This window comes from Lampetra fluviatilis, chromosome 21 (assembly GCF_964198595.1).
Source record: "Lampetra fluviatilis chromosome 21, kcLamFluv1.1, whole genome shotgun sequence".
NCBI classification, from domain to species: domain Eukaryota; kingdom Metazoa; phylum Chordata; class Hyperoartia; order Petromyzontiformes; family Petromyzontidae; genus Lampetra; species Lampetra fluviatilis.
Window position 1 is genome coordinate 7,431,506 of NC_136295.1, and position 13,201 is coordinate 7,444,706.

Sequence of the window (13,201 nt, forward strand, 5' to 3'; positions counted from 1 at the left end):
AAAAACATTCTCTGCTCCGACCCTCTCTATTTTCGTGCTCTGAATAAGGGCCCTTGGCCGAAACGTCGCGTCTAAATATTGAGTGAAGAATCAAGTTAACGACTCAATCAAGGAACGGAATTGAACGGGTGACCCCGTGACCTCCCTCCGCCCACTGCCGCCACCGCCCCGCCCCTCCCCCCTCTAGCACCCACCCCCCGCTCGTGACGTCACCGCCTCTTCGCCGCCGCCTCCAGTCAAAATGGCGGCTCCCAATGACTACTTCAGCGTCGGGAGCCAAGTGGCGTGCGTGACCTGCCTGGGGCAGAAGATCCATGGCGAGGTGCTCGCCTTCGACTACCACTCGAAGATGCTCACCCTCAGTATCCATTCTCCGTCGCGCCGCGACGCGTTCGCCGTCGTCCGTTTTGAGCCGGTCGGGTGTCGAGGCCTAGTCGGCCGCCGCGAGGCCTCGAAGAACACCGCGCTTGCCTAGATGCCTCCACCCGGGGAGGGTGAGGGATGGAGGGGGGGGAGGAGGGAGGGGGGGGGTGCGAAGCGACCTCGCCCGCTCGGCGCTCGCTGTCCGAATGTTTGAAACAAAAAAACCCCTCTCGACGTGGTCACTGTCGGGCGTTGCTTGGTCCGTCGATGCCCGCGAGTTTATCTCGGGGGGGGGGGGGGGCTTTGGGGCGGTGTTTGTGGTGGTCTTTTTGTGGTTGGCGCGTGTCCCCTTGTAAAATGCTTCGGTGTGTTCGCGTACAGTTGGCGGCTTGGATGGTTAAGTGGTCGGTATTTGTTCGTGTTAAAGGACGCTTTAAAGGCACGTAAATGTAGGTGTGTGTTCGCGCCATCGGTATATGTTGTCTTTAATGATAAAGTAATCGTAGGTTGGATACGTTGCTTAAAGAAAGTTATGCCCGATATGGCCACTTATCGATGAAGGTGAAAAAAAACCACGATATTGTGCCACATTCAAGCCGAGGTTTAATTGTACGAACAATTGTTTTGCAATGTTAATTGTTTAAAAACGGTAAAAAAAACTGTTGCAGGAGAATCCATTCATATGTTGTATGCAATAGTCCACGGGATATTGCTTAGGGCCGGCCGTACGTGTACCGTAATGCTTAAAGTTGCCTTGTGAGAGTAACGTTACGTGGCATTTAAACCATACACACACTACAACCATTGCGCTGTAGGTCACAAATACCGTAGTTTTGTGGCCACGCTACGTTTTGATGTGGCCTCGGGCTTATGCCTCTCTGCACTTTTATATTTTTTTGTTACCGGAACACGAGGATAAAATGCGCAACAGGAAACATTTTAAGGTTGGTGGTTTATTTCCACGTGGTTTTTTTAAGGGCGAGGATTGCGGGCACGAGTTGTGTGTCTCGTCGCTGTTTTGATCTAATTTGAAGGCCGAACTAGGTTCAGGCGGAGGTCAAGACTTAGGGGTTGAAGTTCAATGCGGAGGATTGTTCTCTCTTTGTGGAGAGAGCCGTGTTGGGCGGCTTAATGTGTCGATGGCGTATGGATTCTGTACGTGCAAAGCCCGTTGGTCAATCCACTCGCTGTGTAAGGGTTATAATTCTCACCATAATTGAACATACTTCACCGCACTGGTCATTGCGGGTTTTGTAAAGGTGGAGGGGGTAGTTAAGAGAACAGCGGTAGATTTTGCTGCACGGCCCCGACTGCCTGTTGCACCTTTATTTTGCGCATGGTCACATCCAAATCTGGGCTCAAAACTGCTTAACTTTTCATCTATGACAAGATTGGACTCATTCCGGGTCATTTGTTGACTGACGTGCGTGGTTTTAGACTGGTTGTGACAACTCGCTGATCACAGCGACATTCAGTCTGTCTGAACTTCTTTTGCACCGTACGTAGCGAAATGTGCTTTTGGAGGGTGCATTGTCTGAAGACAATTCAGGACTCCTCTGAGAAAAGCCTCTTGTGACTCAATGGGGCATTTCCTGGAAAATGCAATTACTGTATACTATTCGTGAACATATTTAAAACCGGTTTGGCACAAGCGTTCGCTACTAAAACGTTTCCAAAAATCAACTGCCTCATTTAAAGTTGGGTTTCAATTACAAAATTACGAAGTTTTAACAAGATGGCTTGGCTTGGGTTTATATGACCAGTTTTCCAAAAAAAATCTTCCTAAATCCGCTTTATTCTCCTGTGTGTAAAAAAGGACTTTTATGGTCCCAGTGGGCCAACCAGGTTGTTTATATAAAATAAAGTGAAGATCATCTTTTGTTTTAGAGGAGCAATCAGCAGTGAACTGTTCCCACTTTTTGCGAGGTTTAGCGGTACACTAGTGGTGAGGATTATATATTTGTCAGCGTTTAGTATGATCCTTAAATCATCTCCGATTAGCACAGTTGGCTACGTATGGTGTGAACGAAGTTGACATGCATGCAGAACTTGGGCTTCTGTTATGGGTGAAACTAATCAACTTAAACGTAATTTTTGGTTAATTCTAAAATGTCGCTTTTGTCCTAGTTTTAAGTATCGACTTGCCGTATTCATTAAAAAAAATCTAGTATGTGCCGAACATCATTATAGTTGTAAATTTAATAAGTTATATTTTCAGGCATGCTCATCAACTAGAGTGTGGAGTTGAGTTTGTACTTCTTCCAAAACATCCACAAGGCATGGGCAGGTAGCCATCGTCCAGCAGTGGATTGACAGTGTACTGTGCATGTTCCAGAGCAGCTGCATTGTACATCTTATTGTATATATGTTGAACTTCTTTTGCACCGTACGTAGCCAGCCGTGCTCATCGAAAGTGCGAGGGAAGGACAACAAACTAAGCACAAAAATTACTTCTAAAGTAATGAGTTTTTAATCTACATTTAAAAGTGGCTTCCTAATATTGGAAGGAAAAGCGTTCTAGCCAGCGGTTACCCTCTTTCTTCATTGGCTAGCCATGTGCAAACTAGCGATCTTTCCGGTCCTTTAATAATACATCAGCAATAACGTACGGCGAGGATTGACAAAAATGACTGCATTGCAACAGCGTCTTGGTCGATGGCTAACGAACGTGTTTGACTCCTGGTGAGTGGGCAAGCGAGTGAGTGAACCAGCGAACGAATAAGCTCCTTAACTCGGCCGGCACCCCAGAATGCCCGTCGTCGAGTGGCAAGGTGGGCGTGTGCGACGTGCTGCTCCTCAACCTGGCCCTCGTCTCCGAGGTGGACATCCTCGCCGAGAGCAGCGAGCCGCCCCCCGTGCTTACGTCGCTCAACACCAACAAGGTACGTGCATGCTTGTGTGCGTATTTTTTGTGGGGAGCGGTAGTGTAGCGGTTGGTACGCTGCGCTACGTACCATTCCCGCTTGTGGCCAACATCGGTGACGAATATCTGAACTGGTCTTGCGCCTCTCCGAGGTCAACTCAGCCTCAAATGAGTACCTGGTGTCGTGTATAAACATCGCCACTGGGGAGACAAAGGCGTTGTGCGTGGTGCTGGCCACCCACCCCCATGTGTACCGTTTCGGCCTTCATAGGTGCTCGCAATAGCACTTGCCCCAACAATCTGTTAAGGCTATATGGGGATCTTTGTCATGGGGAGCAGTAGTTTAGCGGTTGGCGCAATGTGCTACGAACCTGAACTGATGCTGCCCCAACCCGAAGTAACCTTGGCCTTAGAAAGGAGTAACTGGTGCGTTATGTCCAAAATATCAGCACTTGTGCACAGTGCCAGCTTTAATAGGTGTTTGCTAACAGCATTTGCCACAATAGTCTATAAAGGATACAATGGGGGGGGGGTGGTCTTCGTGTGTCTCTATAGGTGTGTAGGAGTGTTTGTCGGTGTGTGTAAGAGGGATATGATTTTGGAGGTGTGTAGGCATGGAAGATTGTAGCACAGGTGGTACATTTTCCATTCATCTCGATTAGCTAATCCATAATACGTGGGTCTGTCCCATAACCTGCTCGCTAGCAATCGACACTTAACATGGCCTCAAAATGCACGTAGGCTGGCACAAATGCTGTGGTGATATCACAGTGGCGTCGTGGCGCATGACGGCTGTTGTGTGTATGGTGGGGAGTGGTGGAGCAGTGGTTAAGGCACTACACAATTAACCTGATGACCTCTGCTCAATTCCCTGCTGTGGCTCACATCAGTAGCTAGTGATATTTGAACCTGTCCTGTGTCAGCTGAGCTTTAAATGAGTAGCTGGTGCGGTGTGTAAACATCAGCGCTCGGGAGACAAAGGTAACCAGGCATGGTGCTGGCCACACCATCATCGTGCGCCATGCCGGCCTGGATAGATGTCGGCTACACTATAAACCACATGCTGAAGCTATGGTTCGTTTTGTATTTACAATGAACACATTGTTTTCCTTTTCTCCCAATAGTATTCCAGTTGTGCTGCCATCAACATTGAATTGTTGACTCCATTCGAACAGATTTGGTGGCAAGCAAACAGACTGAGCGGTGAACTCACCGAGCTACCGGCAACTCATCCGCCCATATCGATACCCGACGGAAAGTCCTGTGCGTCCACCCGTCCCTCTTGCGTTTCCAGTGTTTTCTCTTTTTATGCTTTTGTCGTTTGTGCAATGGGGGGGGCCATGCCTAATAATGGGATTCTTCAGCTATTATATTTCTTGTGGGCTACGCGATAAAGCTAACTACCGTGTGCCGGAGGGCATCGTGGCATTTCGCGTGAAGTTTTAACCTCGTCGCGTTGGCATTTACAGATGTCGTGTGGTGTCGTGACGTCATAACATGTCTTTTTATTTCTCCCTTTAATCTCACAAGTTTTTGTAAACTCTCGTCTACGGCTCTCTTATCTCGTGTGTATCTCGCTTTCATCTCACTAATCCCTTGTCTTTCTCCGTATCTCAGTGAAGCCATATGTTTTTAGTGAGTTGCTCCAGGAATCATCAAGTGGCCAGATGTGGTTGCTCCGCAGTCCGCCAGATGAATAATCATGGCTCATGATATCAAGCGAATCAGAATGAGAACTCTCACAGCTGGAAGTGTGACTGATGTCAGAGTGGTCCTAGAAGCTGACGTCATAGGACTACTTCTGAGGTTACTTAAGTGAGCTTCTTAAGCCACAGTAAAGGCACCCCATCCCCTGTGGTGCGTGCCCTGTAACGAGTTAACTGCATGGTAGTGAAGCTGAAATGTGTAATCCACAAAGCTTGAATATCCAATTTCAGTGATCCGTTTTGGTGCAGCCCATGAGAACACTTAAATCGCGGGCGACCGTAACCCGGATTTGAACCCCTTTGGCACTGCCAGCTTAATTGCTCTGATGCAGTTCCCTCCCCCCTCCCCACCTCTGTGCCACCCAGTGACTTGGGGATGTGCATTTCATACTTTGTGGAGGTCACAGGGTATCTGTAGTTAAAACACAACCAAGGCGGTTGAGTGATTAATCCTCTTGGGGGATTTGCCCTGTCATTTAATTATCGATTTGCCATTGCATGAAAATGTATATGACAAAGTAACATAAATATAAACATTTATGCTCGGGTTTAATGTGAAGTGTTTAAAGGTCTAGATAAGATTATCATGAAAACGTGAACCCTTCTTGCTCGCACGTTGACTTCAAAACTGGTCTCCCAAAATAGACGCGCAAACCAATTGGGGGTGGCTCATTTGCGCGAATGAATGAATGTTCCTGAGAAAACTGGGCCAGAACTTGTGAGAATCTGGGTTCCATTCCTGGGTCAGCCATCTGAGACTAAAACCAGGATCTCAAGTGAAGTGAGTTAATGGTGTCAGCTGTTCAACTCCTCCGATGTGATTATCTTCTAATGATTCACCAAAGCTAGTGCTCAACTCAAAAACTTTACTCGAACAGATCCATTGTATGTATGTTGAACTTATTTTGCACCGTACATAGCTGACCGTGCTAATCGGAGGTGCGGGGGAAGGACAACAAACAAAACACGAAAAGCAGTTGTAAAATTATAAAATCAGCTTTCAATTCGGAATAATGCCAACAAATAAATAAACACATCCATGAGCCATTCTATGCATCTCTTTACTGGGAGGCTTTGAATGAGGGATGATGGCTACAGGGTATTGTGGATTTTCCAGGAGCCTGTGCTGAATTCAGATTACTGTTTATTGATAGAGGGGTTTTTTTTTCTTCAATATTTTACAGAGGCAGATAACGAGATTGTGAACGGTAAAGCCAAATGCGTTGCAACACTGACGTGTAGAGTACAGATCTTCGGGTGTGAATATGGACACGTGGACATCACAGACCTGGACTTGGTTAAATAGCACAATATCATCTTCAAGTGCCATGGAGAATATTAATCACAAATTTAATAATGCCTCGCATCCATATTTTTGTCCCTACGCATAAAATATACAAGTTAATTTTTTTTACTATCTCATCGAGCCTCATCAGTATTGGTTCAACACAACCAAACTCTTGACAAGTTTTGACATCCATTGTCTCATCAGCAGAGTCGCACTTGCTTTAGCCAATGCTGATGAACTGCCGGATGTTTATCGGCGAAAGACCCTTGCTGTTATGTATGGGTCCTAGTTTGACACAACTAGTATAATTACTCAGCGGCTGAGGTTACAGTTTACCTTGTGATAGCAATTCACAGCGAATGACACGATGACATTTGTAATTGAACCCAGGTCTATTACAACGACAAGGCACGTAATGATCCACCGTCAATTAAAACCCGTGCAGAACAAGATTCGATCGGGTTTGCAGTAACATAGCAGCGTTCATATGCCGACACACATCAAGGCTCTGCATAGGGGACCAGTGGTGGGGTGCATTTATTTTATGGAGGGGGCAGTCAAGATCTAGGCCGCTACTTGAACATGGTCAGGGAGTATTTGGGATACTATATGGAAATATATTGATATGTTAATTCGATGCAGATGTATTTAAGACGATGGAATTAAAGAGATAGACCAATCGAGATGAATGAGATGGAAAAGAATGTTCTTGAATTGAATCTGGACCTCCTTCCCCTCCCTGCTATGAATTGTGACGATGAAACTAATTTCAATGCAAGGAAGGTTGCATAGTTGAATATGTAATAGGTGTGTGAATGATCCTATCGGTTTGCCAATTAGTATCGAATCCTTCGCTCACAGCGTATCAATCTTGCACTGCTAAGAAATAATTGCGTTTAAATTATTGTAAATCGTATGCAAATGATTCGCTCGCATGTCGGGCGACTGGAGCAAACAAAACTGCTAGCGCGACAGAAGCGAAACAAAGCAGATAGGGACACGTGTGTGAGAACCGCGATCGACTCTAGAATTAAATCACGACTAAATTGTAAAAATCAAACTAATCGCTGAGTGAAGTTGATGGATCATTGCCCGCCGATAAAAAAAACTACACCGTGGATTTTTCAATTGTGATTATTCACAGAGCAGTCATCGCCCGCTTCCAGCAGACTGGACATCTGTGAAAAACAACTTTATACCTCATCGGATTCCTCCCAGTATGAATAGCGATTTTGATTCTGACTAATGCTCTCGGTGGTTACTCATGCAAATGAGATTTGTGTAAATCCTGCTCATTGAGTTCTTGCCTGGTAGCGTCTGCCGGCAGTGTTGAGGTACACTTCTGTGTGTGGGGAGCAGTTGTGTAGCGGTTAGCGCGCTGCCCTACGAACCCGGCGACCTGAGTTCGATTCCCGCTCACGGCCAACACCGGTGACGATTATCTGAACCGGTCCTATCCCTTCCCTATGTCGACTCAGCCTAAAAAATTACTACCTGGTGTGGTGTGTAAACATCAGCACCTCTGTGGACCAGCACGGTAGCGTCGGCATGCGTCGGCGCGTTGCCGTGCGCCGCAGCCAAACCCCGTGCCGTTTTGTTCCGCTCATGTTGTGTCGTTTTTCCGGGCAGCTCTCAAGCCGGGTGCACAGCGAGGTGGAGGAGAAGTTGAGTCACGCTCACGCCGTGAGCATGGGGGTGTCGCCCGAGGGAATCCTGTTGTTCCAAACGATCCAGAAGACGTGAGTTAGCCGACGCGTCCTCCCTCCCTCTCCTTTTTTTTTTACGATCAGGAAAAAAAAAATGCTCGGTTATTCGGCACTTTGCTTCATTTTGGCTTTCATTGCCTTCCTCCGTAGCTCCCTCCCTCCCTGGTGTCCTCTTCCATCGGGCGCCATTTACTTTTGCTTGCGCGTCATCACCGATGACCTGTATCTCACGGGCTCCAGTAATGTGAGGCAGTCTCGCGTGTTAGGCAACTTGGCGGTCAGTTGCAAAAAGATCTTTATAGTTGGATAATTATTTTTATTTGAATCTACTGCATTGACTAATTATCCCAAGTCTATGAACAAAACGTGTGTGGTTGTACAGCCGCTTGTCAATTTACTGCTTGATCAGGCCCTCCCTACAGTTGTACATGGACGTGTTTATGGCTACGTGGCCCGTAATAGCAAAATAAATCCACAAAGAACAGAATTGACTATTTGGCTCAACGTGTTGCCAGCGCGTGCCTTACACGTGCCATTCTAACCGAGGCACTTGCCTCCATCTCTCCAACCTTCTCCACCGTCGCCTCCGTCTCTCCCACCACTGCCCTCTCTATCCACTCTCCACTCATCTCTCTTCTGCTGACATCTTTCTCCATCCATCATCCCTCTCCGACCTGCTTGCCTTTCCGACCTCCGTGCCTCTCCCACCTGTCTTTTTGTACCACCGCCATCTCTCCCACCACCGCTCTCATTCCCACCGCGTCCTCTCCCCACCGCCGTCGCGTGTGCCAGGATCAAGGAATGCAAGTGGAACGAGAAGAACATCATCGTGCTGGAGGACGTGGTCATCTCTCCGCCGTACCGCGTCGAGAACTGCAAAGGCAGAGAAGGGAGCGCACTGACGCACGTGCGCAAAATTGTGAGTGCCGCCCCTTCCTTCCTCTGCCTTCCCCTTCCTTTACTTCTTGTCCATCCATCCTTCTTGTCTCGTACCTGTTCCCTTCAAGGCGCATTTCGCCTCTGGAACAGCGAAGATTGGGCTAGATGGTAAGGAGGACCCTGGTGGCTTGTGATTACATGGGTTGTTATGGGAGCAGGGAATTATATTTTTGTTATTGATCACACATCTATAGTGTTTTTTAAATCTTTTATATTAAGTTCACTTGCTTGCTTGCTTGCGCGCTTACGACCATGCAAATCTTTCGGTCGTTTTTTAACCCACTTCCCGTGATCCAATCGAGCTGACATTTTGCACACAGACTCGTTGTGCGTGACAATTTATTTTCGTGAAAATTTTTTTCCAGAATTTTCCACTTTTTATGAAAAAAAAAAATTCATATTTAATTTAAAATACCAATGTGATAAAAATGAAACTCTTACTCAAGAAAAACAGAAATGAATAATAAAATAAAACCGATTCCACGCATATAAAGGATTTATAGTGAAAAACTTTGTTTTTACGGGTTAATTTTTTCCCTCCAACGTTATCCCGATTGTGCCCTTGGTTTTTCTCGTAATGAAGTATTGGAAATGACGGCAGGAAACTCCTTGACGGGTAACACACTCCTTTTATTAAATCTTCACTTATCTCGATACAACGTGTAGTCTCTATTCTTCCGCGTACGGTCACCCGACACCGGTACAACTCGTAACCTCTATTCTTCTTATAACACACCGTACTGAACTCGTGTAGACTCCAGGCCTCTGGCTACACACGCCTCACTCGTCTCGTGTAGACTCGCCTCGTGTAGACCCTATGCCTCTGGCTACACACACATCACTCGTCTCGTGTAGACTCTTCTCGTGTAGACCCTATGCCTCTGGCTACACACACATCACTCGTCTCGTGTAGACTCTTCTCGTGTAGACCCTATGCCTCTGGCTACACACACATCACTCGTCTCGTGTAGACTCTTCTCGTGTAGACCCTATGCCTCTGGCTACACACGCATCACTCGTCTCGTGTAGACTCTTCTCGTGTATACCCTATGCCTCTGGCTACACACACATCACTCGTCTCGTGGGGACTCTTCTTGTGTAGACTCGTCTCGTGTAGACGCTACGCCTCTGGCTACACCCATATCACTCGTCTCGTGTAGACTCTAGGCCCCGGCTACACACTCGGCATGCTGACACTGCATGCTCACCCTACACCCCGCCTCTGGGTAACACAGAGTCCCGGTCCTCGCAGGACAGCGGGACTAGGTACCGCAGGGCCCTGGCTCTTCCTCCCGTCTTCAGTCTTCGCTGGTTACACTCTCCCTGTGCGCCTGTGCGCATCCCCTTATATAGTCGTTCCTCCCGGGAGTCGGAGCGGATGCGGACCTCGATGCGAGCATCGCTTGTTAGTGAACCAATCACAACGCGCTATCTCTACGATCCTTTTTCCCCAACGCGTGTTTTCACTCACCAACCAATCACGCCGCGCTGCCACTCGATCACTCCCACACCAGCGCGTCACCGGCACCCAGCCAATCAACACCACACAACCCACGATCCCGCGCTGACCCCTGATCCCTCACCGTCAGCGCGCGTCACCACACACACACATCCAATCACAACGCGCTGGCACCTGATCGCTACCCCAGCGCGTATCACCACTACAGTAAGACAAAACAAGCTCGCAGAGCAATGTTACCTGTCGTACTAGAGAACGTCCCACAGAAGCATTTTTAATGGAACTGCTCCTGGGATTCCTTTAAAAGTAACCTTCTGATGTCAACACTAGGGGGCTGCACTTTCTCTCAAACCAAAATTAATCTGATGGGAGTTTGTTTTTAATATCAACGGTGCCTGGGCTGATGCCATCAACTCCACTTCACTTGAGAATCCGGCTCAATGGAGGGCTGTGTTTTAACCGAACGACCTCTGCCGTGCCAGCTCAGCGTTCTAACCACTAATCCACGCGACCACCTCGTGCCATTTGATTGTTAATTGAATCTATTTCAAGATACATTTTTTCACAATCACAGCTGGACTGCAGTGACCACTCATGGCACCCGATTGTGTGCTGCTAGGACTATGATGGCCTGTCGGCTATTGCGCAAGCTGAGTCGTATTGATCCGTCGGGGGGAAGGCCGAGAGAGAGAGGTCCGTGTGGAGCCTCATTGCCCTTGGGTGCATTTTAGATGCGCGAACGCAAGTGTGGTGGACCTTCTTTCGCACCACCGCACGTAGCCAGCCGAGCTAATTGGAGGTACGGGGGAAGGCCAACAAACTAAACAAAAAAAGCCGTACTAAAGAAATGAGTTTTCAGTCTAGGTAGGTGTTCCATCTACGCAAAACCCGCCATCCGCACATTTGCTTCGTTCCGCCTTAAACCATTGCGCCGGTAGCCGAGTGTTTTTTACAGACCTTTGTTAAGTCCACTGCTGGATGGAGGGTTCTATGAGATGGGGAAGGTGGGGAGGGAGGGGTGTAGAGCAACGTGGAGGTGAAACAGAATCGATTCTTGAACGGAATTGCACACTCGGGGCTGTTCACGGAATCGCTTTGGGGGGTTGGGTTATCGTGTCAAGACGCCTTCATTGCAACAATGCACCCGTGAAAAATTCCTTTACTTTTTTGCCGTTCAGGTTGAAAAACACTTCAAGGACGTGGACCAAGCCAAGTCGGGGCAGCCTTTGGCGCAGCAGCAGGCGGCACAGAGAGAAGCCCCGCTGTCGTTATGAACCTCGGGGTTGCTCGTCCCCCCCCCCCACCTCTCCCTCCCCACCTGTACCCCCCCCCCACCCCGTTCCCCCAACCCACTGTCCCCCCCCCCCCCCGCCCTCCAACACCTGCCCAAACGGACAACCACGACTTCGTCCACTCTACCCATGGCCACTCGGCTCTGTCCGAGGTGATGGGGCGATTAATAAAAGAAGCATCAACTGGGACCTCTTAATCGCAGCCCCGCTCCTCCGGTCACCCCCCCTCTCCCCACCAGTCACCCTCCCACCCCCACTCCTCTCGGAGAGGTCCCAGAAGAATGAGATGAGTACAAATTAATCCAACATCCGAAATAACTACGTTCCAACTTACCAAATTCCCAAACGTTATGTTTTACGATGAAAATATTCCTCGTTCTTTTTTTTTCTCCCCCCCCCCCAACCCCCGTCTTGTTTTTGAAAACTGTTACACTCTTGGCCTTTGATTTGGACAAATTGAGTGCTAGAATTTTCCGTCCCGTCACGTGAGATATGTCGGTCTTCCAAGTCTGATGGCCCCGAGTTGGTGTCGACGCGGACTGCTGTTTTTGTAAATGCCGTCCTCTCGTCTTATCAACTCGATTGGAAATCAGTGTCCCCCTGTGGTCTGTCCTCTGTTGAATTCCTCGCAGTGTCGAAATCTAAAACTCCCGATCAACGTTTCCTTACGCGGCCCACAGATCCACGCCGAACGTGCTACGCGCAAATTAAATTGTCCTCTGTGGCGATTTCTATTTATGAGCGCGTAATAAAAAAAAATATTTTCAAAATTTTTTTTGTTGGGGGGGCGGGGCGGGGGAAGCGTGGGAGGAGCTGGGGGGGGGGGTCGTGGGGAACAAGTGTACGTATTGCAGAAATGCCACATTCAGAGTCGGCTCGTGTATTTAATTTAACCCATGAAATGTACTCATTTTAACACTTTGTAATTTTCATTGCCAGTGGACAGATTTGATTGTAAATTATGCATCGGCGACACACAACAAGGACCCGTTCCGAGGAAGCCGGTCTCGGTGAGTGTGGCATCTCCGCGACTCGTCGATCGGATCATCGATCCGACGATCAAGCCCCCCTGGTTTTTGGGGGCTATAAAAAGTGAGAGAGAAAACAAAAATGACGTGTGAGAAAATATTACAAATAGAAGAAGACTGAAGGAGAAGAAAACCCAACAAATGACGTCTCGGAGGGCGCGAGTCTTTTGCTGTCGCGCCAGCTTAATTAAAGCCGCCAGGGTTAGTCGGCGAATACGTTGGGCGTGTCGTTAACGGAGTCTTAAACGAGTGCTCGTTAGAGAACGCCTCTTCCAGAGCACCGCCAGCCGCGCCTCTACCGCCGCCGCTTCCCGGGGTAAAAGTTTGCGACGGCCGGAGAGGGCGCCAGAGCTCCTGGGCAGGTTTTTGCCGGAATATTGGGAACGACGGATAGTCGTTAACGGTGCGGAGCGAACGGAGCGCCCGCGCCACCCGCGCTACGGTTACGGACGGACTGTAGCGCACGCGCTGCGCGCCGCTCGCCACTCCCTCCCTGCCCCCCCCCCAAACCCCCCCCCATCCCCCTCTCTCCGCACCAACCAACCCACACCAACTCC

The 13,201-nt window shown here is 48.5% G+C and overlaps 1 protein-coding gene across 2 annotated transcripts; it reads left to right on the plus strand.

Annotated features, from left to right (window-relative positions):
• The first annotated feature begins 219 nt into the window (after positions 1-219).
• LSM12 (LSM12 homolog) lies at positions 220-12,396 on the plus strand. 2 transcript variants are annotated; one of them, XM_078865983.1, is made up of 6 exons: positions 220-362; positions 3,112-3,245; positions 4,402-4,489; positions 7,850-7,959; positions 8,719-8,845; positions 11,503-11,664. In XM_078865983.1, exons 1-6 carry the CDS (start codon positions 242-244, stop codon positions 11,505-11,507), a joined length of 585 nt encoding a protein of 194 aa, XP_078722109.1. In that variant the 5' UTR covers positions 220-241; the 3' UTR covers positions 11,508-11,664. The 2 variants fall into 2 exon arrangements, with proteins under 2 accessions (XP_078722109.1, XP_078722108.1); XM_078865982.1 differs by lacking the exon at positions 4,402-4,489 and having other exon boundaries at positions 11,503-12,396.
• The last annotated feature ends 805 nt before the right edge of the window (positions 12,397-13,201 follow it).

What these genes read in the sequence shown, in the direction of transcription:
- LSM12 (XM_078865982.1), top strand. Translation starts at nt 242, where the DNA reads ATGGCGGCTCCCAATGACTACTTCAGCGTCGGGAGCCAAGTGGCGTGC. An exon ending in CGTCGCTCAACACCAACAAG is followed by an intron (nt 3,246 to 7,849) that starts GTACGTGCATGC and finishes TTTTCCGGGCAG; the next exon opens with CTCTCAAGCCGGGTGCACAG. An exon ending in TGACGCACGTGCGCAAAATT is followed by an intron (nt 8,846 to 11,502) that starts GTGAGTGCCGCC and finishes TTTGCCGTTCAG; the next exon opens with GTTGAAAAACACTTCAAGGA.